Raw genomic sequence first — 27,293 nt, 5'->3', positions numbered from 1 at the left:
CGTGGTCACCTCATTACCAGTTTCAGTTTGGCTATACTTAGCTCCTAACTTGACATAATGGAGTTAGCGGTTAGCGATCTTTGTGGATAAGCCCTTCCACAAGGATCTGGATAGCCCTCTGTCATAAGTCTCATGTTGTTATTTTGGGACCTTTGTATTATTTTGTCTTCTGGAACAAAGTGACTGCTTTAAACTTTTCCTATTGTCCTTCATCAAGACTCCCATGTTTTCCTTGGCTTGCTTGATCATTGAGATAAAGAACACTACATTTTTTCTCAGTTGAAAAGTCTTGTTTATTCTCTACCAGTTCCGCAAGACAAATGGGTTGTACATCGGACATTGTACAGTATTAATACATTGATGCCTAGCAGAGATGAACCCAATTCCCCTGTAATACTGGCATTCATTACCAAAACAACTAGTTGAACTGTCAAACAGTCTGCTGATCATTTTCAGAGCTGAGTGAACATTTTACAGTTATGAAGCAAATACTGCAATAGTACACATTTTCCCATGAAGCTGATAGAAAATGGTGTGGTTCTTAAATTAATGTTTTAAAACTCTATAGATAATTACAGTTCTAATGCGATGTTCTTATACTCAAAAGAGCTGCAAGAACTTGGGTCAACAGCAGGGCTGTAGATTTGGGGTTCGTTAGCCCCCAATATTACAGACAGGTCACTTGAAAGAGTGAAAATGCAGGTCACTTGAAAGAGATACAATAAAGACCTACGGCCCCGGTTAACAGTGAATACTAGATCAACCCAGAAACAGGCTTACGTCCGAGAGAATGATTGTTCAAAGGTTGGACATTGGAAGTTGCATTGGAATTGGCAGATAGATATTAATTTTACCTTCAACATCAGTAGGCTAAATAGCTGTCAAACGCGCCCAGATGTGTAAGATTTTCAACAGCGTGCCCCAAAAATGCCACCCAGAGCTATGGTCAAAGTTGGGGTCGTCTGGGCCTATTCAATTTATTCCGATCGACTAAAGAGGCTGGCGGTAACCATCTCTGTGAGAATGGAAAGGTGAGAACGCAAGGAACGTAGGTGATACTGATATTATTTAAAAGGAAGCATATTTTATAAATCGACTTGTTTTGAGGCATAAATTAGGTATGAGTTCAAAAAATATTTAGTGATAATGTTATGTAACCAAATCGAGACGATTTTTCTATTTTCTAATTTCTGAAACTTCCAAATCTAGTAGCATTCAAATCCAATTTACATTATCACACAGGGTTGCCTACTTGTGTGAGTCATTTTGCTTTAATTATAATTGTTATTTTTTGATACACGTTTCATATCTTCTCCACAGTCTGTTAAGCAGAGAATTGAACAGCTACAACTTTAAGATGCTTTACACCTCCCCTTCCAGCTCAAACAATGGTCTTTACCGACTTCGCTTCTCCCATCCGAATTTGTAACATGCCATATTTTTACCAATGGGTATATCTGGAAAACCAAATGTCATCACGGAACAGGGCAATTTTACGTTTTTGAAAATGCCAGCGGTTTCTACAGCCGCACCTTTTATTGGAGATTTCTCGTCATTGCGTTTTGCACGAAAAGCTTCATCCTAGGACTGGATTGGCGGCGAATGGTCCCAGCTGTGCGGTTCGGTTAACTCGCAGAGACCGCAGTTGTCATTGATCGGTTGAAGGAGCCTACATCTAGTCACGGAATAAACCGTAAGTATCGAGAATGTAGTTGGATGAAAAGGTTGTCATGCATTGTTTTACCGGGTTTCTGTCGAGAAAACTGGTAAGCTAATTTCACAAAGCGCGCTCAAGGTGATTTAGAATGATTAGACAACCCCTTCAAATCCTGAACTTCCTTACAGATGGGGAAGATGCTGGAGTAGCCGTCTAGAGATAAACGGACTTGATTGACTGGTGTAGCCTACCTATAACCTACTTTTGGGTTAGTATCCTAACCAATGCCTATAGTCTACATATAAAGAAAATCCAGTCACAAACTGAGAGATACAAGGAGGCAAATGGAGAGAGGCATGATGTAATGCACTTGAGACAATGGCCAAGGATTCTCCCCAATTATCATTACTGAAATGGAAACGATGTTACTGTGTAAATATAAGATTAACTCACAATTCCGGCCCATGTCATGTGTTTCTCAGGAATAGAACGGTAATAGGAGGGGCTGTCATGAGAAGAACATGTGCCCCTCCTATCCTTTAGCAGCAAATACTATTCACATCTGAGGAATGAGTGAACATGAAGCATTCACACACACACACACACACACACACACACACACACACACACACACACACACACACACACACACACACACACACACACACAAGCACACAGATGGATGAATATCTAATAACATCAAACATGTTATGTCCTTGACTCAGTATACAGTTTTACCATATAAATCATTTCTGAATGTTAAATTGTTTATATCGTTATGCTCTTGTCACTGCAATTTTAGAAAATGACAGACAAAATGCCATTCATTTTTTACAAATGCAGTGCTCATTTTCTCTAAAGCTCCTTTCGGTTCAAGTTCTACTGGATCCATGTTCAAATGAAGACTATTGTTGAGTAATGTAGTTCCATGTTTGTAAGTAAAGGGGTTAATCCATTTTATTATGATGTCCTTCCTCTATGCAAATACACTGTGCTGAATACAGAGAGTTATGCTGTCTTTATTGCTACGTGGAATAATGAAGATGAGTACATAACCTGTGGCAGGCATAGAAAGCTGCTTTTATGCCCATAAAATTATGATTTACTTAGCTTTTTATGCCCCAGTTGACATGACTGCCAGATGCCAAAGTAAAGGTAGCGGAAATACCCAGCTTTGCCTTTGAAATGGTTACCGCCTGACCAAATTCAATCTTAGTTGGCCATTACTGCTTTTTTTTTGGACATTTCTGTGTTCTAATTCAATCTCTATCGACTGATGGTTTGCATGACCTTGGTGTGGGGGTTTTGTGGCATACGGGCCACCTACAATCAACAAAATAGTATGAGCATGCCTTCACACATACACACGCACGCACAGACACACGCATGCACAGACACTCCTCTGCCCACTGCCTGTTCCTGACTAACATTGGGCAGGGTGGAACTCTATACCGAACACCCTTCTTTACTTTATCCGGCCGGCAGGCCAATTCAGTCGGTGGGCCAGGGGGAGACCAGAGGCTCTGCTGTCTGCTGCCCTGCATCTCTACCTGAGATGGGTAATCTTACACTCTAAATGTGGTGGGTTGAAATCGATTTAATGTCAGAAAACCAGGCACTGATTGCTGTGGCAATTTTTGACTCATTAAACAAATGGAGAGGTCCTAGTCTCCCAGTGGGTAGGGCATGTATAAATGTAAGCGTTCTTCCATCATCAATCACGCTAATGTTTGTGTAAAGACTTCTCCATAGACTAGGGTTCTGTTGTACGGATTGCATTAGAAGGGGTCCAGTTGATGTCTTTTCGGGCAGCTGCATAAAGGGGTATTCCCTGTACTTGCATAACTTCCTCATTCAAAAACTGCTGTGTCATTGATTTCCACCTGTTCATCTGTTACGGAACACCAAAGGGAGAATCGGGGGGCATAATATTTTATTCGGATACCAATATCATTATAGCATTCCAGTACAGCACACTGGGACTAGGCGAATGTCAAGAAATCAACATGGACATTATTTAAAAGTAAATGTGTCTTTAGTCAGCATTCTCTTGGTTACATTGCCTGTGAGTAATCGGCCTATTGCATTCTGGGTTGTCTAGATCGGGGGTTGTCAGCGGCACAGCGCCTGCTCTGAAAACATGTAATAATTCCTCATATTAAATGTGGCAATATTCCCTGCACTCTGACTGTGCAACTTTCATTTTGATGATAGTGAACAATCTGGACACACACAAGAAGCTTCATGAATGTAAGTACAATTCGTTTTTTCCTATAATCAACACCGGAGTCATTTATGCATTCTAGACAGTCCATTAGGCCACCGTTTAGTTACTCCCCATGCAATGTTAACGGGAGCCTAGATGTCAACCATGACACGTTGTAATGTCGAGTCCTGTCCCGTTGGAAAGTTAGGTTTTTTTGTTACAGGTTCGGACGTATGGATATGTGATATTCACTTCCGCAGTACTGACAGAAAATGAAATAGAGAAAATATTATACTTTGCTATAACTGAACAAAAGAAAATTACATGAAAATGCAATTTCGTTGTGTAGATGTAAGTAGTACACCCCTAGCTTCAATAGCTGGTGTTGCCCCCTTTTTTGCTGAAATAACGGGCACTCAGTAGAATCCTGCCTCAAACGTACATATGGTTGAATTTAAACAGTAACACAGCTTGTCTCTTCCTTCTCCTTCCTTGCCGAACAACACAAGAATGGTACTAGTTAGTCCAGGGTGGTTTGGGGTGGGAGGAAAGTATCACAAGTGTCTAAAGCAAATATGAGGAGACAACATGTCAAAGTGATTGATAGACAGAGCGGTAAGAACGTTTTAATGAGGAATATGTCAGGCACTCTTGTCATACAGGAAAATCTTTAATGTGTCAATTTCTTGTAAGCGTCAATCATTCTCTTACATTGATTGGGAGGACGTTTTTGACCACTTTTCTTTACAGTACCACTTCAACTATGTCATTTTCAAGGATTTCTTGCCTGCATAGCCTGTTTCAATTCCGAATAACAGCATTTCCAGAGGATTGATGTCTGGGCTTGGACTCTGCCATTCCATAAACTTTCATTACATAGTTCTGAGCTTTGCTTCTGTTGTAAGGTCCATGTTCAATTCAGCTTCAACCTTTTGACAGATGGCCTCATGTTCACTTCGATAATTATTTCGTTTATGGTTGACTTAATGATGTTAAGTCAGCCAGTACCTGAGACAATAAAGGAGCCCCAAACCATAATGCCATCACCTCCATGTTGGTTTGCTGTTGTTCTGTGTTTTGTTTTCCCAAAAAATTGTGTCTGGCATTGTGGCCAGAACTCCCCCTTTGATTCATCTGTCCAGAACACATTGTTCCAGTAGTTTTGGTCTTTACTCAGGTGTTGTCTTGCAAAATGTCCGTTGGGTTTTCACATTCTTTTTTGAGAGCGGTGGCTTCTTCCTCCCTGACCTCCCATATAGGCCGAGTTTGTGCAGTCTCTTTCTGACGGTTGATGTGCACTACTACAGGTCTGTCTCTCTGGACCGCATGAGTGGAGCCGGCTAAGAAGAGCGAATGTCTCTTACTGAGTGACAGACTACCCACCCCATGTTAAATAGCGTAGTGGTTAGAGAAGCAGACCTGCGAACTATAGGTCCCGAGTTCGTATCTCCTCGCAGGCGAAGCGAAGTACGCATTATGAATGATTCCGTATAGACGAAATCTTTGCTGGCTAAAACCTCCAGGGTCTACATTATAGTAAGCCTGAGATGAAACAATTTACGGTTAAAGTGTGACTGTTTCTGGTGGATTTTCGAAGTACGCATCCGTGCATGCGTTTTGGCTCAGGATAGACAAACACATTTGCTGGCTATAACATAGGCTACAGGATTTACGTTACAGTGAGCCTTAAATAAAACTGTATACGGTTATATTGCGACTGTTTTAGGCATGAAAACATTATCTTCAGTCTCGCTAGCGATTGCACAATTCTTATGATTATTCCTAAGAAGTTAGTAGATACCAGTAAGCTTATTACTGGCTAATAACCTGTTCAAGCAGCCCGTGGCAAAAGATAACAGTTCATAGACGCTATTTGTGGTGGAGGTAAACTTAATAAGAAACGTTAGTCAGTTTAACCAAATGCTCAATGGTGTTTAGCGACTGGTGAAATGCGTAATGCCGTGGTGTTATGGTTAAAGACAGTGCCTCTCACGTGGAAGGCTCTATTTCGAATCTATTGTAAACAACAACATTTATTTATTGTATTTCTACAATTCTCTCATCGTTTCACTTGATGAAATAGTTAGTTATCGTCACCTTTCTTGGTAGTTATTGTATCAATGTCATTCAGGAATGAAAGAAAAAAGTATGTTGATATGCCATTAAAGAAACAAATACGTTCTTATGCCATGAAATGAAATAGCTTTGGCAGACTCACTAGCAATAGCTCAATTCCTATGACTGTTCCAGTAAGTTAGTAGGTACTGGTAAAGCCTATTACTGGCTAATAAGCTTTTCAAACGGCCAGTGGCAAAAGCAAAAAATTCATAGACTATTTGTGGTGGAGGTAAACTCAGTAAGAAACGTTAATCAGTTTAACTGCAGCAATATCATTCACAAATGGCCAATTAGCTGTTAAAATGGCCAGTGGCAAAAGAGGATTTGTTCATAGACACAAGAGGGCTATACTGACACCCATTGAACTTAGAGCTCTGTAGTGTAGTGGTTAGTGATGCAGTCTTTCACGTGGGCGACCCGGGTTCGAATCTCTAGAGGGCAACACTTCCTATTGCGGTCCCGCTGAACTAGGCTTGCCTGGTTTCTTGTTACACGATCCATCATAAAGCTGAATGATGTGACTTGGGTTGCTTGGAAATGGCTTTGTAACCCCTCCCGAACTAATGGGCATCAATAATCACAAATACGATTTGTGCTTACGCATGAATGATTGATGAGGCTATTGGAATGTATTTTCATCCACCGCAAACCTTTCCATTCACCTCGTGATTTACGTAATTTTTCTTTGAATATGTACCCAAATACTACATTTTACCATTATGGTGGATTTTAACCACACAGCCCTTAAACGGGGTCTTTCCAGATGCAAGCAATTGGTGAAATATCTAACAAGAAATTCTTGACAGTGTTTGTGGGCTTGTTAAATGTGCCTACCACATTGCCATCCATGCCTTTTGGGAAACTCCAACCATGGGATGCTTCAACTTACCCTGCAAAGCATGTCAAATATAGGGTTTGAAATTGGACTGACAAGGCCATTGGAGAGCTAAAGGACTGCCTTGACACTACAGATTGGGACAAATGTCCCCCCCCCATGTCTGTTCTTCCTCTTCAGTACAGTTCCTCTTGTACCTCCAACAATGCATCTGTGAAGCTAAAAAAAAGTGTATTTGGTCAGTCTCATCACTTACAGCGATAGGTTCATGTACATTGGAGAAGTCCCCTGGGAGGTGACCTGGTGCAGTTAAAATAACCTGGAGCTCAGTACACCCACTAGGTTGATTCTCTTGACCAGAATCAACCTAGTGGGTGCTACACAGTGTTACAGGGGAGTGGCTATAAAGCTAACCGTCTACAAAGCCTGAGGACAGATAACTTGAGCCAAGGGGACTTCAAAGTGCGTTGCTCACTGCAGAACTGGCTCTGTGACACCGACTGACAGGGTCTCTGTGAGAACATGAATTCACAGAGAATTCCCATCAATCACTCAGCTCCCATTCTGACATCTAGCTAGATGTTGTGCTTTAGTAGGTCTGGTGTACTATGTAGCCTGTGACTACTATGAAAATACCATTCTAGTGAATCGTGTTTGTGTGTTGTTTTGGGAAAATCAAAACGTTGGCTGTCTGTATCTCAATGCAATGAATGTAATTGAACATTCTTTCTTTAGGGACACATTTTAGCAAAATAAAATAAAGTTTTGAAGAATTATAATTAACTACAGCGAAGAACGGCATTCATTATTTGTATCGTTTGCCAGTCCTGATTATCATCCAAGCCGTCTAAAACCGTTACCGATATCATGTTGATAGAATTACACCGACAGTGTCTAGTGGGAACCCCATTATAGACTTATCAAAAATGCTGAAGCCCACCTGGTGTTCAACGTAACAAAGTTGTCACCCAGCTCCTGACGGAATTCCACGGGCTTCCAGTTGAAGCTTGCGTCCCTGACAAACCCTGGTCATTGCCTATGGAGCAGTGAGGACCGCCCTCGCCTGACCTTCAGGCAATGCTGTGGCAGCCTTGTGGCAGCCGGCGTGTCTGTGAGCTCAGTCGAGTTAGAAGGCCCGGAGAGTGCTTTCCTTCCGACACATAAAGATTCCAGTATAGTGCTGGTTGAGTGAGCGGTGTGATAAGAACCAGAACGTCATTGGCAGTGCTCTGGAAGACACGTGGTCATTTGCTGCCCTGTGTCCGCTGGCAGTTGCTGTGATGAAGCTGGGCCTAAATCACTAAATGGGAAGAAAACGTGGATTCCTGCAGTTGGTGATACACTATGAGCCATGTTTCACAACTAGGGTTCAGGAAGGATTTGATAATGTTATTGGGTGTAAGGCATCACAGGATGTCTGCTTGGTGAACACCCCTCTAGATGGATGCAGTGGGTTTAGATGGGATAGGTAGTGGCATCTCCGCGCTGACTGGGAAAGTGAAGGCGACCCTTCGATCCCTTTGTGTGACTATTTGATCAGCATATGCTGCCCAGAGGAAGACAAAGGAATCTTGACAGGGCATCTTCCCCCTGACCTCCGTGTCTCTCCTGGGGTACAGAAAGTGTCCTGAAGATGTTATAATTCCCACCTCCCTCTGATATTGATGTCGTTATGTTTCATCCTCCTTCACCCCTTAAAAAAAAATTACTTTATAGAGAATTTATAGAGAACCTTGTTTGGTGGATGACGGTTCTATCTCTACCCATGAGTGTAATAATAATTTTAGCAAACAACAGTTAAAGGGGTGCTGTGTAGAATCCTGCCTCTAAACAATAATATGGCTTGTCTCCTCCTTGGTCTTCCCTTACCGAATGAGACCGGAATAGTGTTAGCCAGTCCGGTGTGGTTTAGGGTGGGAAGGATAGCACTGTGAGTGTCTGAAGCCAGTGTAAGGGGATTACAAGTCTATGCAAACAGATAGACTGGCAAGAATGTTTCAATTGTGAAGAAAAATATTAAATATTAACTTAAAACATTAACTGCAGGTGTCTACTGTGTTTTTGCTTGTATTTATGTTTGTAGTACAATAAAAATCAAACACATTGCCCCTTCATCAAAAGCTTAAGTTTAATTAGTTAAATTAACTAACTAAAGTTTAATTCGTTTTAGCATATATTAATGATGCTGCGTGATTTTGCTGGGTCAGAATAATATCTAGCTCATGTCCGATCCACTGTTAAATATGGCAAGGGTGAACTCTACTTAATATTTAGCAACATAAAATAGGTTTGTTGAAGATTTTGTTAGTGTAAAGGCTGAAATCAAGTCAATTGATGTCAGACCTTATTTTACATTAAAAAAATTTAAAAAATCTTGGAATCAACAATATTTAAGAGGGAAACAAATTCTGGGGAAAGTAACAACAGAACAATGCAGTGGTTGTATACGTGTTCCCACCCTTAATACACTGCTCAAAAAAATGAAGGGAACACGTAACCATCACAGTATAACACTAAGCCAATTAAACTTCAAGGATATCAATCTGTCCAGTTGTGATGCATAAGAGAGTGTGAATCAGTGTCACCTGTTTCGGTGCAAATGAAAGTGACAACTTAATTTGCACTGGAGAGGCAACAGTAAGACAACCACCCAAAAGGGAATGGTTTTGTAGGTGGTGGCCACAAACAATTGCTCTCTCCTTATCCTTCCTAACTGATTCTTCTCTAGTTTTGCATTTTGCTAGTGTCCTTGCCACTACTGGTAGCATGAGGCAGTACCTGCAGCCCACTCTGGTTGCACAGGCAGTTTAGCTCCTCCAGGATGGTACATCCATACGTGCTGTCACAAGAAGGTTTGCCGTGTCGTCCGGTACAGTCTCTAGATCATGGAGGAGGTACCAGGAGATTGGCATTTACCATGGAACACCTGAATTATCAGGTCCACCACTGGGTGACATACACACTACTGAGTCACCTTATGAGTTGCTGTAATGAAATTCACACAAGTTGGAACAGCCTGTGATTTCAATTGTTTCCTTGGGTTTTCTGTGTTGGAATCCAGCCTTCAATTGGTTGGTGATTTTGGTTTCCACTGATCGTTGTTAGGTCATTTTGTTCTCAACAAATTACACAATGTACAATAAAGATTTTGATCTTTAATATATTTAGTTAATTGAGACCTGATGTGTGATTTAAGTGTTCCCTTAATTTTTTTGAGCATTCTATAAGAGTTGTACATTTGTTTGTATTTTAACCAATTAATTGTACAAAGTTAATTCGCCATCACTTGACATCAATTAATGTGATTCTGTTTAGCCTTAAATCAAACCAGCTATTCCTATAGGATTTCCATGAAGTTTTCTTGATTGCATACTGAAGAATTACGGTCTAATGAGAACCGTTTCAAATGATATGGCACAAATCCCATCCCATCAGTTTTTTTCTGCCCTCATTTTGTTGGCAACTGGTTTATAATAGCAATCAGGCACCTTGGGTTTTCTGATACATACCATTGCCAAATCCTTTATACAGGCAGACCGCGATGTGTCCTGCATAAGAAAAGCTCTTAGCCGTGGTAAGATTCCACAACCCTTGTACGTTATTGCTTTATTATAGGCCATTTCTATTAGTTTGTCTTGTTATGATTATTTTACCAGTTAATGGTTGAGGTAAAATATATTTAATTGGCTGTTTTATTAACCTCAACCTAATAACTGGTGTGTGATAAAGTAATTTACAGTATTTAATTGCAAGGTAGGTGCAATATACAATAACTGGTCAGGTGAGGGTGTAATCCTCTGTGCAAGAAGTGCTCTTACAATATCACCGTCACACTCCGTAGAACACACGTTTATGTCTGTTTAATCTGTGCACCCAGAGACAGTGACATGAACGCTAATTTGCTGTTAGATCTGTCCTGAGTGTATGCTAAACCAGATGCGCCATGTTCACACTAAGGTAAATGGTTATAAGTGGCATTTAATTAAAAATACTGCCTGAAACCCCAAACAATGATCACTGTTTGTCGGTTCTTGTTAGTTTAAGGAGTTACGTGGGAGACACTATAATTCCAACCTTCCTCCCTGTCCACCTCCCTGCCTTCCTCTTGGCCCATCTGCCATTGAACTTAGTAGAACTAAATGTATGAGCAGACTCCTGTGTAGCTTCAATGGAGAACAATGACAGACTGGCACTATGGGAACAAATGTTTTTCAAGGCCAACCAACTGATTTTTTGCGGTGCTGAGATTGAACGAACTGTCGTACAGTGAAATGATTGTTTTTCCCCCCAATTCCATGATATCCATTTTGTGATAAAGCTCCCAGCGGACTGGTGACAGTCAGTGTCAATATGTCTTATACTGGTGTGCCGTTCAGCGGCACCCTGATGGGAGTATTCTTCAGTTGTTCACACTGCCGCAGTAGTTATTTCTGTTTTTATTTTGACCCTTATTAGCGACTGTAGTTACAGACTCTGGTGGTCTTCCAGTGCACTTAACCTGTGTTTTCGAATCTATTTTTTCATTTCAGGTAGATCTCGTGATCACCATAAAAGCAGCTGCTGACAATGTAATCTACCAAGAACATTGTAGCTTAAATAGTTGGGGATCTAACAAGCTAGGGTTTAAAAGGGATATTCCTTAGTGGGATGGCCTCAGGGAAGTGAGTGGCACCACACGTATTTAAGAGAAATGTGTTACTGCTCTTTACTTTGGGAAAAGAACCATCAACCATAACCGTGCTGAAAGGTACAACACCAATTTGGTTTGATTTGCCTGTCGGCTGCAGAAGCGTGACAGGATTTAGAGTGAGCAACTTCCTTTTTCTGACGAGGCCAGTGGCACTTACCCCAGATATGGTCTTACATCTTGTGGACTCCAAGACGGTCTGCCATACCACCAGGTCAACTGTGTTGAACCTGTCTTGCTGTGGACCAATAAACTCTCTCACCTTGGGTTTACTGAAATCAGACTCATCCATGAACTTCTGACAGTTTAATCAGTGAGATCTTCAACACCATTCTTACTCTCTACAGTTTTAATTCAGCATGGGTAATACTTTGGGCCTCTCTGATATATCTCCTGAGTTCCTCTATTCTGGGCACCCTACAAATGACTGGCTTGGACATATCCTTCCAACCAGCCCAATATTTGCCTTAAACGAATAAGAACCAGTCAAATGGGTAGCTAGGCATCACTCCAATAACACAGAGACAACATCAGACTAGAGTTGTACATTATGCAAAGGAATCTCTACTCCTTTAACTAATCCAATGCAACTGATTTAATCTAAAGCTATTTGGTAATGTGTATAAATCATTCTTCCATAAATCTATGTTTTTTATAATTTGTTTTGTGGTAATTCAAACATGACATCTCAAAAAAAAAATTATAACAGAAGGTTTGTGACATCAACTGCAAGCAGAGTTAAAATTCTGCCTTATGAAAGCGCTAACGTATCTTTTACCTGAAGCACTGTGCCAACTGCTATTACGACACAGGTAAAATGATTAACAAGAACGTGCAAAACTTCAACTTTGAAATCCTATTTATTCATTGCGAAGTTCAAATTGAAATGGAAAAGGACAACCGAAACAAACCAAAGTCCTTTGAGCCGATCATTGTACTGTCCATGCTTCATGACTATGATGAAGCGATGCTGATCAAGAGAATTGTATTCATGATGTTTTTAATATTTGTCCCTTGCATCTTTTATAGATTCATACCCATTTATGACGTTTAGAAGACACTCCCATCCATCCATCTTTTATAGATGCACACCCATTTATGGTGTTTAGAAGACACTCCCATCCATCCATCTTTTATAGATGCACACCCATTTATGGTGTTTAGAGGACACTCAACGATCCATCCATCTTTTATAGATGCACACCCATTTATGGTGTTTAGAAGACACTCCCATCCAGTGCCACTTGCAGTTGAGAGCATATGACCGTTCTGGCCCCCTGTGGGAATCAAACCCAAACCCTACTATTGGAAGAATCATGCTATACTTACTGAGCTACACTGGCATTATGTTAATGGTTGTAATATGATATTGTTATAGGTCAAAAGCTACCTCTGCGTGCATAGAAACCTCCTGGGTTCTATGCTGCTTTGAATATTCACATTTGTATAGATCTGCTGTGTTATGTAACCAGATACAGGCTGGCCCACAAAATAGCATGAGCGTGAAAACTAGGGCAGAGTGAATGGCCAGCCTACCAAGATGTCGACACAGCCTTAAAACACTGTGGGGATGTGGAGCCGTGCTACACGTGCACACAACACGAACACACACACACACACACACACACACATACACGTCACGTCCCTGATGTCTTTGAGTCTAAGAGAAGGTGACACCAATCAACGCTTTGTAAACACAGGGTTCCTGCTGTCTCCACATGAGATGCTGCTGTCCCAGCGCTGTAGCTCTGACAGGATACCCTCATCCCCCAGTCCGGGGTCACCTTCATGTACATCTTCATAACCGGATCATTAGAACCCCCTTTATCCTAGCTCGCACTGAACAACCCCTGAGCATCGCCCTCTTACCTGGGTGACCTTTGACCTGCCCCCTTTCCCTTCCTCCCACGCAGGGCGAGATGATGTGCGAGGTGATGCCCACCATCAGCGAGGACACGGCGCTGAACCAGCGGGGCTCCCAGAGCAGCGCCTCGGACCCAGATTCTCACTTTGAGCAGCTGATGGTCAACATGCTGGATGAGAGGGACCGGCTTTTGGACACACTGAGGGAGACCCAGGAGAGCCTGGGGCTATCCCAGCAACACCTTGAGGACGTCATCTACGACCGGGACTCGCTACAGCGCCAGCTCACCTCTGCCCTGCCACAGGTAAGGTTCAAGTCATTCAGGGAGCATGTTCCTTAATCCTGTTTTTTGCATTATAGGCATAACTTTGGCAGCGATCGCAGCTTTGTGTATTCTTGGGGATACGTCTATCAGCTTTGCACACTTGTATTTGGCCAGTTTCTCCCATTCTTCCTTGAAGAGCCTTTCAAGCGATGAGCTCCTATGCCAGGCCTATTAGTGGCGATCAGGCCTAATAGTTACAATTTGGCCTTATTGGAGAATGTTGTCAGTCCTTCAGACAACATGTCATATCCCTGTTACTCAGGAGTGGCTCCTGTCTAGCCGATCGACAAATAAGGCCTGCTTTGAAGGAGTGCTGTAGAGATGGTCGTCCTTCCGGCAGGTTCTCCCTCCTCACCAGAAAAACTCTGAAGGTCTATTACTGTAGAGTCTTTTTGTTTAGTAACTTAGTTTAGGTGGATAACCAGCTCTACGAAGAGTTTTGGTGGTTCCATGTTTTTTACTGCGGTGGTTATGCCTTAACACAATTCTATCTCAGAGGTCCAGTTCTGGAGCCATCTCAAGGATGATCAAAGAAAACAGGAAGCACCTGAGCTCAGTTTGTAGTGTCATGGCGTAAGGTCTGAATACTTCTGGTATGTTGCTGGCGTCCTTCCCTAATCTCTACATCCGTGTTGCTGGCATCAAATTCAAAGTGGGCATATTTCTTTCCGGAAACAATAGCATTTCTCAGTTTCAACATTTGATATGTTGTCTTTGTACTATTTTCTATTGAATATAGTGTTTATATGATTTCTCAACTTTTTTTCGAAACGGGGTTGTGTGTACCTGGAACATTTCCGTTTATTTTCAATAAATTGGCACTCATTTCTAGGTGTTTTTTCACTTTGTTGTAATGGGGTAGTGTGTGTAGATTGATGGCAATACATTTTAAAATCCATTATAGGTTAGGTTTATAAAACCACAAAATGTAGGATTCTGAATATTTTCTGAAGGCACTGTATTAGAATTAGTCATATGCTGGGCCATGTGGTTTTGTCTTGGCTTTTGGAGTTCACAGTGGCTGTGTCTGTGCGCCTATTATATGGTTTGGTTCTTTCCTGCGACAAAGTGCATAGACGTTGAATGGATCAAAACTATTTTAATATAAATAGACAATCTATTAAAATTGAAACTATCCTTTCATAACGTTTTAGTTAAGGACCCATCGATATCTTGCATGTTTTCTCTGATTGTTTGAGGAAGAATGTATGTCAAACCCCTTGTGGCTTTCTTGGCCTGCAATGCTACTGACTGAAAGTTAGCCGGTACTCAAGTGTCATTTGGTTGTGCATTCGTCCATTGCATTCCCCGGTCAATAAAATACAACTTAGAACACAGTAAGAAGCAGTGAAATGGAATTGCACCATTTTTTTTCTTTTCTGTATTAACGTAGAGATTAGCTTGCTGGCAGAAAGTGTGTCACTAATTCTAGTCACGAGTTCCCCGGCGTTCTCACCAGAAGACTCTGTGGGTTTCACTGGGAGAAAGGAAGACTTTGTTCACAGGCGGAGCTCGCAATACTCAACTATTAATCCACATTTAGAGTCGCAAGCAAAGCAAAGACTTTATTGGCTTTGGTTTGATCACGCAGCCAAACAAGAGGCTACTATGATAATACCTCCTTTTTGAAATCACAAAATCCAGCAAAAATACACAAAACATTGATTTAAAAACAACTAATCTTTATTGATCTGGCCATTTTAAATGTATTTTCTTACAATCAGCATGGTTTAGGGTTACAGAGTAGATGTACAGTAAGTAACAGGTTACAGAGTAGGTGCTCTGTGTTTTTAGGTTTTGACGGTTGACAGATCCCATAGCATGACTGACTCTTTGTTTGTATGATTCTTTCATTCATGTGTCCACGTTTGAGCTCGTTGTTATTTGGTCTGTTTCAACTAGTGTGTACTTAGCCTTAGGGGATCACTCAACCTTTTCAGATGCTGTTATTGCGTGGATGTACAGTGAAGCCTGATTTGTACGGAATATGGAATACATTTTTAAAACAGCCGCCGTGCGGTGCAGTGTATGAATGGACAGCTACAAAACTCCTTGGTGATTTTACAACTCAGTCAATAAAATCCATTGACTAAGAGCTTACATCTGGCAATGGGAGTACCGAGAGTGTAGCCTGTCTCTACTCTCGTGTCTGTCAGTTTATGCCAGCTTCATTTCCGGAGAAAAATCTAACAGCTACAGTATAAAACAGTGCGGCCATTATCCCAATTACTATCGGATGCTTTCTCAGCCAAGAACGCACCCCAGATAATGAAATACGTCATGTCACGGTGTAACGACGGAGACGTCGGCGTACCATTCCGTGGCTCTTCCCTCCCTGCGCCAGTGTAAATGTGATGTTCTCGGGCGAGCTGGATTCCTCCTGCGACATTATCCTCATGCACAGGTGATTCCATTAATTAATGTGGCAGCAGCGGTTTTATTAGCCAGTCTGATATCGACATCCCACTAATGCTTTATGGAGCAGATTGTTGGACCTCTTTAATTGTGGGGAGGCTGAAGAAAAGGCGTCTCTTGTCTCCCAGACGAATGGATGACCGATAAACGGAGAGACAGCATGTTGGACGAGCTAAGGGAAAGAGATTTCGCTCAACTGGCAATATCATTAAGAGCAGAGTTCCATCATATCTTTTGTCATTTAGACAGTGCTTGTATACCACAATCGTGTTCGTACCTTTCCAAAGAGTTAATACAGTGAAGGGCATTGTGTAAGCAGGCAGTTGTGATTATTTAGGGTTGGTCTTAAACAGGGAGAGGGATAGCCGACGGCTTTTTCTCGTGTGTGTGTGTGTGTGTGTGTGGGTGTGAAGACGGGGTGGTGAGATAAGGAGAAATACTGATACACTCTTTAAAAGTGAACGTGGCCTCCTTGGGATGACAAGCACCTTGGTAAACGGTGGTGTGGTGGGGAACTGAGCCCTGAAGAATGATCAGAATCACCTCTAACCTCCAGGCCTCCCATGCCCTCCCTGCGTCTCCCCCTCCTCTGCCTCCTCTGTACCCCTCCCTCTCCCTCCCTCCCACCCCCCCCCTCCCTATTATCGGTCCCCCTCTCTCTCCCTGTCCCCGTCAAGCTCTGTGTCTCATCACAGCGTGTCCAGCAGATCAGAGTGACACCCGCTGCTGTGTCTTGGTGACCTCCTCTCTGCATAACAATGTGACGGCGCTCGTCCTTCCCTCGTCTCTCCATCCATTGGGTTGCGGACCAGAGCGGAGGGGTGTGGCGTGCAGCGCTGGCAGGCAGCGGTCAGCAATTAGCTCCCCCTGCGTCACCGGCACGCATGCACGGTGGCGCCGGCTGCCAAGAAGCCACTGACTCGAATGGCACGTTTAGGCCGGTGCCGCCTCCAGCAGGGGCAGCACGAGGCGGAGTCGCTCGCCCAACGCCATCGTGAGCCAATGAGAGAGAACGGGCGTTTGGGCGACAGCGCTCATCGCTCGCCCTGGTAGCGCCACAAGCCCATCTGGCAGTTTCTCTGTTTTCACGGCCGTCCTAACAACATGGTCTGACTGGCTGCCCGGGGCGCTGAGGTTCTGCTCTCTGCCTGACTCTACCTGTAGCATTCCCAGCAGATTTAGCATGTTTCAGTCGTTGAGCTCACGGGTGCTTAGAGCTTTGGTGCAGTGAGGGTTTGTCATGTAGCGAAAGAAAACGGCAGGATAATTCTGTAATGGGCTCTTTGATAGCATATGAATTTCCACAACCAATACAGAAGTGCCTCTTTAGTTAATTATTCATCCCTTTGTCACTAGTGGAAGGAGTTCCAACAACACCATACTCCTGGGCGGGTGAGTCAGAAGGGAGGGAGGGGGAGAGACAACAGGGCCTGCAGTGTGGTTCTGAGACCATGTGACCAGCCGGTTTGCCCTCCTCTTCCACTGAAAACAGGCTGCCTTCGCCGAAGCCCTCCGCCGTGCTGCTGTACTAAAGTCAGAGATCTCCAGGGGCCATGGGCCCTCTGTGTGTGTCTCTCTGAATCCATACACGGTTTACTTACTGTTCCCAAAAACATGTTCTCCAACTCACTCTCCTAGGTTCAGCTGCTTTTAGTTACCGGATTTACGCTTCATAACGTGAAGTGAATAGCAGATGACTAGTAGGGAGACAATTCAAAGCCTCTCCTACAGTTTCAGGTACAATGACTACATGATGTTACCTCTAACACAGTTTCAGGTACAATGACTACATGATGTTACCTCTAACACAGTTTCAGGTACAATGACTACATGATGTTACCTCTAACACAGTTTCAGGTACAATGACTACATGATGTTACCTCTAACACAGTTTCAGGTACAATGACTACATGATGTTACTTCCGGATGTGGGACAACATGAAGACAGCTGTACTAAACATGCTAACTTACACGCACAGAGGCTATCAATACTCTATTACCTCGTGCAACATATTGTGATGCACCAGCGAGAGACCAAATGTGTGGCGGCTTTATAAATATATTTAGAAAGGAAAGATTTTGGGCTGGTCTTAGAGATTATTAAACTGTTCGGAAGGAATTCTGTTAAAATGGAATTGATTGAAGTCAAAGCAAATGTAATACATTCTAATAAAGCCTAAATTGTGACTAAATTGATTCTAATACTGCTTTTTAGGCAAACGCGACTCGGTAAGACATTAGCTGCCCTTTCAAAGCAGTCCTCTGTTGAGTTGGAATCCAGCCCAAAGGATCACAAATGTGATTAGCTGACCAGATGACGTTGGCCCCCCGACTCAACTTGTTCTGCGTTGAATAGCCATTTTCAAGTGTTTACTTTTGTCTCCTGGCCCCTGTGCGAATTGAACACACAACCCGGGCTTTTCAAGTTCACTGTTTGACCATTATATGATATCACGGTACCGCATGGCGAGGGCCCCGCAACAGATTCTCGCCCCTTCAGTCGCATTTGATTCAACCGCTCGAAGGCTTTGGGTGGAGTGGAAAAATCCTTTCCTGCATATGAACTCATGTTGTTTTCTGTGAGGCCCCTTCTGTTTTATGAAGACAGCCCTTCCTCTGTCTGAGGCGGATGGACGGACAAGTTTACTGTTGATAACCCTCCCTTGTCCCATGCAGCACTCTCAGCAGTCCCCTCCGCGCACCGCCAGTCCGCACAGAAATGAGACACCGTGTCTACTGTTTGTAATGAAGGTCTAGGATCGCTACAAAGTTACTGTACATCCCGGTCAGTTCAACTACCCAGGGCCGTTAATGTTTGTCTGGCTGGGCGCGGCTGTGAATCACACGGCCATCCGTCAATACTCTGGTCCCCTGATACTCTGAACCGAACCACTGCATTTCACACAGAACCACTGCATTTCACACAGAACCACTGCATTTCACACAGAACCACTGCATTTCACACAGAACCACTGCATTTCACACAGAACCACTGCATTTCACACCGAACCACTGCGTTTTCCTTCTGAAGGGGTGACTGGAGGGTGGGGGGGGGGGGGGGGGGAGGGGGGGGGGGGGGGGGGGGCGGGGAGGGAGGGAGGGGGATGATACACGTGGTGCGCAGCGTGGGAGGGAGGGGAGGGAGGTGGATGATACACGTGGGGCACAGCGTGGGTGGGGGGGAAGATGACTAAGCGGAGGAACGGTACAAGCGGCGAATCCCCTTTCCCTCTTCCTCTCTCCCTGGACGAAGTTTGCTGCTGCTGTTGTTGAGGCGGGCAGGCAGAAAGTCGAGCGGCACAGCACGGCCAGTCAGTCAACCGGCCTGGTCGGTCGGAGCAGCGTGTGATTTGCAGCGATTGTGCCACAGTTCCCTTCCAGTGTAGGACGGATCAATGGTTGATGCAGACACAGAGGAAGGAGGCAGCGAATGAAGTTGGGTGTATGACAGAGCCATGCACTGATAATAAAAGGCTGTCTTCAACAGTGAAACGGCCTCTCAGGTTCATACTATCATCTAAATGCCACATTCGCCTTTCCTTAAGTTTGCCCTTGATTGGTAAAGCCTTCTTCATGTAAGATTCCTTTGGTCTATGAAATATTGAGAATGTTGTTTGGTTTGGTTTATAAGCAGATTTTTGCTAATAAAATCTGGTGTATCATAGTCAGTCACCCATGCAGTTACTAGGCCACTTAAATAGTCTGCCCACAGAGCTGTTGTATTCTGCTGTTCTTGAATACAAGGTCCTTGATATCTTTACCTGTCCTTGAAATCTTTACTTTTCTTGAAAATCACTGGGGAGTCCATGTTTTTCTCAGGCCCACTGTTGGTGATTTGCAAGCTGAAGCATCTCTCCCTGTGTTTTCTTTTCATACCCAATTTAACCCTGAGCCATTATTTTCTTTCCTTACTTCCCTCCTTTAATCTTACACAAATTGAGGAAGCGGGGGGTCGGCGGGTTTGGCAGAAGACGCCGTTCCCCATTGAGTGTTTGTAATGGTTCCGTCAGAGATTTTTGATCAATACCCTTGAAAGTTTGCCTTTGCTAGGTTTAATTAGCGGTCTACCGATCTCTTTACACCAATCAGATGACTCATTGATGCAAAGCTTTAGTCACTAGCTGCTGGAGATTGGCTTCAGTCAAACCCACGTTATGGTTCGGTAGAAGTGCTGTTGTTGCGAACAGGACAGATGGATCCCTGCCGATGACATTATCTCACCAATGAAAAACCCACTACGGGAGTATTCGGTGTCTCCGTTCAGTCACAAAGTGCAGAGAGTTCTACAGTTACGTGCAAAATGTGAAAAATTTCAGTACAACTAAATGAGTATTTAGATAGCGGATTTGTGCTGTTAAGCCCTTTGCTTGAAGTGGGTTTCATTCAGATGTTTTCAAACAACACACAGCAGACTTTCTCACAACTTTTTGGGTCTAGTTCAGGAACAGCAGCTTCTTAACAAGTGTTAAATCGGTATCTAGGTGTTATCACTTGTGGTCAAAAACCAAATGGTTTTTTGCACTTAAAATTCAATTACTCACAAACCTTTTTCTTGCACATGATACATGTAGTGCCTAATGTGGCTTCAGATTTAAAACTTTACCTATGGATTCACCATGAGTCTTGGTAAATTTACCTTTCAGTAATCTTTGCCATGACAGGCTAACATATGCTGTGATTAATCTAATGTCGGCTTAACATTGGCCTACGTACTTTTAGTCTAAGCTACTACAGCCTTAATATCAACTCAAAACTGGGAACTCTGAAATCTCAAATCTTCAAGAAAACTGGAAATCTGAAAAAAAAACATCTGTTACAAAAATCGGTTTGAACTTTTCACGTTGTTCTTTTCCGAGTTCCCAGTTGTATTGAAAGCACCACGTGATTAATCTTTGTATACTTTAATGTGCCTTTGATGTGCAGAGTATTGCCAAGGAAAAATTTGCTTACATCAAGGTTATTGTTTGTATGTGTATGTTGATGTAAAAATAGGATGTCTGAATTGATGGCAACCCCAATATACAGTATGTTCATGCATCATCAATTAACTGCATTGCAGCTGACTTTGACTTTGATTTCTCTACCAGCAAATACTAACGATATTGTGACGGTGACGAACAGCCACGCCATCTCCCGCTTTCCCCGGTTTACTTTTCAAACACGAACACATCCCGGACTTGTCTTGTCTCTGATTATCACCCACACCTGGTCCCAATCTGGTTAGTATGTGTTTAAATGTTGCTCCTCTGCTCCCCTCGTTTGTCGGTCATTGTTGCTTGTCTACGTTTGTTTCATGTATGTGGTGAGTGGTCCGTTTTGGTTTATCCCTTTTGTTTTGCAAGTTTTTGGTGCTCTGTGTTATTTTTCATTCAAAACACACCATCGACTGCCACTCTGCCTGCGTCTGGTTCCTTGCTCTTCACCCCTATGCCGTTCGTGACAGACAGTCTTTAGAAGTCACTTTTTCAATATATACATTTTATGCAATGGGAAGAGACAAATTCTGTGTTCTAAAATGTTAAGTAACCACATTGTAAATAAATCATCAAAGCTTTGACGAATATTTTTTGATCAGTGGTTTTGCCTGGACACCAGTGACCTTCCGTTCCCACTGTCTGCTTTCCTCTGACCTCTGCCACATCCAGAGAGCTTGGAATAGAAATATTTTCTCCCCCGAACCAAGCTGTTGTTCTTGTTGAATTGCTTAGAGCTCACAGAGTACTACTGTACGTATTATTTCTGGCTCTGTGGCGGCTTCCAGTTAGTGCCTTCATCTAATGACAGTTAGGTGGTAGAACCACACAGCCCAGGGAATAATAAGGACACTTAATAGTATTGGAAAATGAATTGGCTTTCACTAAACTCCATGTAACTCTATCGAGGTACAGTTCCACACAAACAGGTTCACAAAGCCGCTCCATATATAAGACCAGTTATGGCTCCACTCAGTACACCTTGTTGTGTTACTGACGGCTCATGTCGGCAGAGGAAACCACTTTTTCTGGTTGCCCGCCAAACTCCGCTATGGATGGGCAAGGTTAAACTCCAAGGGGATTGTGGGTCTGTGAGTAGTGGGGGGAGCCTGTGCTGCGCACGTCTGTTCATTTCTGCATTTCCTCTTGGTTGCTTCAATGTCCTTGCAAGTCTAACAGCCTCATTGTCAGCTGATGTGGTTTGCACCAACGCTAAAGAAAACACTCATATTACAAGGTGGCGCTCTGCAATTCTTTGCCAGCTCTGATTTGAAATAGCATGTTATTAATGCAATGTTATTAAAATGAGTACAGTAAAAGTAAAAAAAAAAAAAAAACGGTTGGTACAGTCCCAGATTATAATGATATTGGGAAATGTTTTTAAGATCATGTCGCATGTTCATTTTCACTAGGAACTTTCAAGGATATTTGACGTGATGGATAACACTTGGCTGCCGTGTTTGTAGGCTGGACAGAGGCTGTTTTGGTACTTTTTTGAGGCTATGGAATTTTAAGCTTCATTCAGGTTAGAAGAGGCTGAACGAAGGTTCGTTTCAATTCAGTTGCGTTTGATGCGTTCTATTGTCCTGCCTAATACTACACTAAAAAGGAACACGTCGCTAACTAGCTTAGCAGATAGGTGGCCGGCAGACCACAGTAAACTACTTACCCTCGTAGTTGTGCAGATAACTCGATACGTAGAGTTTGAATCCCTTGTTCCGTTTGCTTGTTGGGGCAGGGGACCAGGCATCAACAATTCGATGGACATCACTAATGCTTATTTTAGGCAGGTCTTGGAAACATCTACTAAAAACTGAAATTTTGGGCGATGCGGGTGATCGCCTTAAGTAAACCGGAAAATGATATGCCGACATCTGGCTAAAGCGGAAGTTTGTCCATACGCTTGTGCACAGAGCCTATTGGGTTGTAAAGGTATGATTATCTGAGAACATTAAAATGACGTTGTTTACAATTATACTTCTCATGCTGTCATAGCATGTTCTACTTCATCTATCAATACACAGCTGGAAAAATAGAGTTAAGATATTGTTTTAGATCATTTTGTGAAATAGAGTTAAGGTTAGAATTGAGAGGTCTCAAATAGGTCCTATTGGGATGTAAACGGATGATTATCGGGCAAAAAAACCAAAAAGGTAACTTTCATTCACACTTTACATTGTGTATAATAACAAATTCTACACCAAACATAAAACATAATTTATAGAAAACACAGTTTAGACATATGTTTTGTTAATTTTGTAAAACACAGTTAGGGTTATGGTCTCCAAGATGCCCTATTTTCCTACATTTAGTTATTTTCACTATATTTTTCATAGTATAACAAATATCTACAGTTGTTTCTAATGAATATGGATTGTATCTATTCATTTCCTATAATAAGTTAATCAATTCCCACAACAGATGAAGTGTTATAATAAAATTATCTGTGTTTTTGGTCCATCTGATAGGGCCTCCGTGCTACCTACAACTTATAGTTTGAAATGATCATAAATCCCAAAATAAATGACATAACATTTTCATCTCATCTTCATCTGCTTATCTGGTATCGGGTCGCGGGGGCAGCAGCTCCAGCAGGGGACCCCAAACTTCCCTTTCCCGAGCCACATTTGCCAGCTCTGACTGGGGGATCCTGAGGTGTTCCCAGGCCAGTGTCGAAATATAATCTCTCCACCTAGTCCTGGGCCTACCCCGAGGTCTCCTCCCAGCTGGACGTGCCTGGAACACCTCCCTAGGAAGACGTCCTGGGGGCATCCTTACCAGATGCCCGAACCACCTCAACTGGCTCCTTTCGATGCAAAGGAGCAGCGGCTCTACTCCGAGTTCCTCACGGATGGCTGAGCTTCTCACCCTATCCCTAAGGGAGAAGCCAGCCACCCTTCTGAGAAAACCCATTTCAGCCGCTTGTACTCGCGATCTTGTTCTTTCGGTCATGACCCAGCCTTCATGACCATAGGTGAGGGTAGGAACGAAAATTGACTGGTATATCAAGAGCTTTGCCTTCCGGCTCAGCTCTCTTTTCGTCACAACGGTGCAGTAAAACGAATGTAATACCGCCCCCGCTGCTCCGATTCTCTGGCCAATCTCCCGCTCCATTGTCCCCTCACTCGCGAACAAGACCCAGAGATACTTGAACTCCTTTACTTGGGGTAACGCCTCATTCCCTACCCGGAGGAAGCACTCCATCGGTTTCCTGCTGAGAACCATGGCCTCAGATTTAGAGGTGATAATCCTCATCCCAACCGCTTCGCACTCGGCTGTGAACCGGTCCAGTGAGTGCTGAAGGTCACAGACCGATGATGCCATCAGGATCACATCATCCGCAAAAAGCAGCGATGAGATCCCCTGCCCACCGTACTGCAACCCCTCCCCACCCCGACTACGCCTCGATATCCTGTCCATAAAAGTTACAAACAGGATTGGTGACAAAGCGCAGCCCTGGTGGAGGCCAACCCCCACCTGGAACGAGTCCGACTTACTACCGAGAACCCGAACACAGCTCTCACTTTGGACGTACAGGGATTGGATAGCCCTCAGAAGGGACCTCCTCACCCCATACTCCCGCAGCACCTCCCACAGTATCTCCCGGGGGACCCGGTCATACGCCTTCTCCAAATCCACAAAACACATGTAGACTGGATGGGCATATTCCCAGGCCCCCTCCAGGATCCTTGCAAGAGTAAGGACGGAATCCGCATTGTTTCTCTTCAATCTGAGGTTCGACTATCTGCCGAACCCTCCTTTCCAGTACCTTTGAGTAGACTTTCCCAGGGAGGCTGAGAAGTGTGATACCCTGTAATTGGCACACACCCTCTGGTCCCCCTTTTTGAACAGGGGAACCACCACCCCGGTCCGCCACTCCTTAGGCACTTTACCCGACTCCCACTCAATGTTGAAGAGGCGTGTCATCCAAGACATCCCTTCCACACCCAAAGCTTTCAACATTTCTGGACCGATCTCATCAATCCCCGGAGCTTTGCCACTGTGGAGTTGTTTGACTCCCTCAGTGACTTCTGACATGGAGATTGACGATGCTTCCCCATCAGCCTCCAGCTCTGCCTCCACTATAGAGGGCATGTTAGTGGGATTTAGGAGTTCCTCAAAGTGTTCCTTCCATCACCCAATTACCTCCTCAGGGATGCCCGAAAAGCTCAGCCGATGGTGTGAGTTGAAGATCTTTCGGGCGGGGGCCTCCTCCAGACGTTCCCAGTTCACCCGCACTACCCGTTTGGGTTTTCCCGGTCTGTCCAGAGTCTTCCCCCACCCCCTGACCCAACTCACCACCAGATGGTGATCGGTTGACAGCTCCGCCCCTCTCTTTACCCGAGTGTCCAAAACATGCGGTCTCAGGTCCGATGACACGATCACAAAATCAATCATTGACCTTCGGCCTAGGGTGCTCTGGTACCACGTACACTTATGAGCATCCTTATGTTCGAACATAATAATCCATGACTAGCACAGAACTCTAACAACAAACGACCACTCGAATTCAGATCAGGGAGGCCGTTCCTCCCTATCACGCCTCTCCAGGTGTCTCCATCATTGCCCACGTGTGCGTTGAAGTCCCCCAGCAGAATTATGGAGTCCCCTACTGGAGCCCCATACAGAACTCCATTCAAGGCAGTGGGTGGATGCCTGTGTGGGTGAAAGTATAGATGCAGGTACTGTAAGTTTATGTTGATGGCGCATGTACATTCATGCGGGAAGTGGCACTGTGTGCTTTCCCCAAGTGTCAAGTGCAAAACCATCCTGAGATACAGACATCCTAACAGTCACAAGGTTGACAACCCCAAATGAGAGGAGATCTGCTGGAAGACTGCAGGTTAATACAGTCAGTACAAGCTACAGCTCGCTTGGCAGGTCATCTGTCTCAGTTCAGCTATGGAAAGAAAATACGTTTTATGAAGACACTGATTAAAAACGGATATCTGGAAATAGATGTATAGATAATGGTATCACTAAATATATTTCAGGTCACGGTAAATTGGGAAACTGAGTACATCTAGTTGTAATTGTAATACTAATGGCCTGGCTGACAACAGAAACAAAGAGCAGTGTTTCCATAGTTAGAAGAAGAGCATACACTGTTGATTTACAGTTAACCCATTCAATACCGTTAGATGAATTGACCTGGATAAAAGGAGTCGGGTGGTGAACACTTATAACTGGAAGAGAATGCCTACGTTACTAATCAGCAGGGATAGTCTACAGAAGTACTTCATTATTTAGAAGCAAAACAAAACATGTTTGCGAAATGTATTCAGGGGACATCATCAGTGATTATTTGAGAAAAAAAGTAACATGAGAGTTGCATTTAGACTGATATTTAACAGTCTGAGTAGTATATGCTGATAGTTACCAGTCAGTAGTATAGTATATATGGGATCTGCAATTAACTAATTAAAACGCCAACAGCAAATTAAAGCAAATATATCAAATATCAATCTGATGATTAATTGAGCTGATATTACTGAGTCAGAAGTTGAACCCTCCAAGTCAAGTGGGACCACGTGTGTGATGTGAAGAGCAAGGAATTACCAGATGAATGGGAGGAATAAGGCCTAGGATTTCAGAACACGCAGCTGGTCCCGATTAATGGATACCTCTTAGCTTCCGAATGCTCCACTTGAGGGCCAGAAATAGACCATGATGTCATTGCCACTCACTCTGCACTGGATAAGACGTTGGTTCAAGGACTGCTGAAACATCCGCATTCGGGCTGACGGGTTCTTCGCTTTTGTAACTACAGCAGCGACTGTTCCCGCTGCTGTGTCTCTCAACGTGGCTTTTTATTTCTTTACTTATTTCTTTTAACCAAATTGTACAGCTGGAACCAGGAACTAAAATGCACATGAAGTCCGATGGAGGCTAACTGACATGAAACGGGCCCTTTTATTCTAAATCTGGGTTCTATTAGCCAGTATGTGTGAGAGAATGTTGCACATTGTATGATCTTTCCTGAGCAGATGCCCACCCCCAGCTCCCCCAGCTAGTTTGAGGCCACATCCACTCATAAAGCCGGGCTGTTCTTAGAAACCAGAAATTACCTGATGGTGTTGCCCCCCTACACTTCTCTGTCATGCTATAAATTCTACATCCGTAATCACATCATTGAGATTAGCACTGGGAAATTGTGTGCATTTTTGTTTCTCCTGCCATTTTATCTAATCCGGATGGAACATAAGGTAAACT

The 27,293-nt window shown here is 43.4% G+C and overlaps 1 protein-coding gene across 2 annotated transcripts in view; it reads left to right on the top strand.

The window, feature by feature from the left end:
- Nucleotides 1-1,404: 1,404 nt before the first annotated feature.
- ppfia2 (PTPRF interacting protein alpha 2) overlaps nt 1,405-27,293 on the top strand; it is a 148,900-nt gene continuing 123,011 nt past the window's right edge. For both annotated transcript variants that reach the window (XM_013140203.4, XM_020042762.3), the window contains exons 1-2: nt 1,405-1,693; nt 13,417-13,671. In XM_013140203.4, coding sequence (XP_012995657.1) covers nt 13,423-13,671 — 249 coding nt within the window. In that variant the 5' untranslated portion in view covers nt 1,405-1,693; nt 13,417-13,422. The remainder of the gene's footprint in view (nt 1,694-13,416; nt 13,672-27,293) is intronic.

This window comes from Esox lucius, chromosome 23 (genome assembly GCF_011004845.1).
Source record: "Esox lucius isolate fEsoLuc1 chromosome 23, fEsoLuc1.pri, whole genome shotgun sequence".
In the NCBI taxonomy this organism is placed as follows: Eukaryota; Metazoa; Chordata; class Actinopteri; order Esociformes; family Esocidae; genus Esox; species Esox lucius.
The sequence above is the reverse complement of the archived record's forward strand: the minus strand, read 5'-3'. Positions and strand labels throughout refer to the sequence as shown.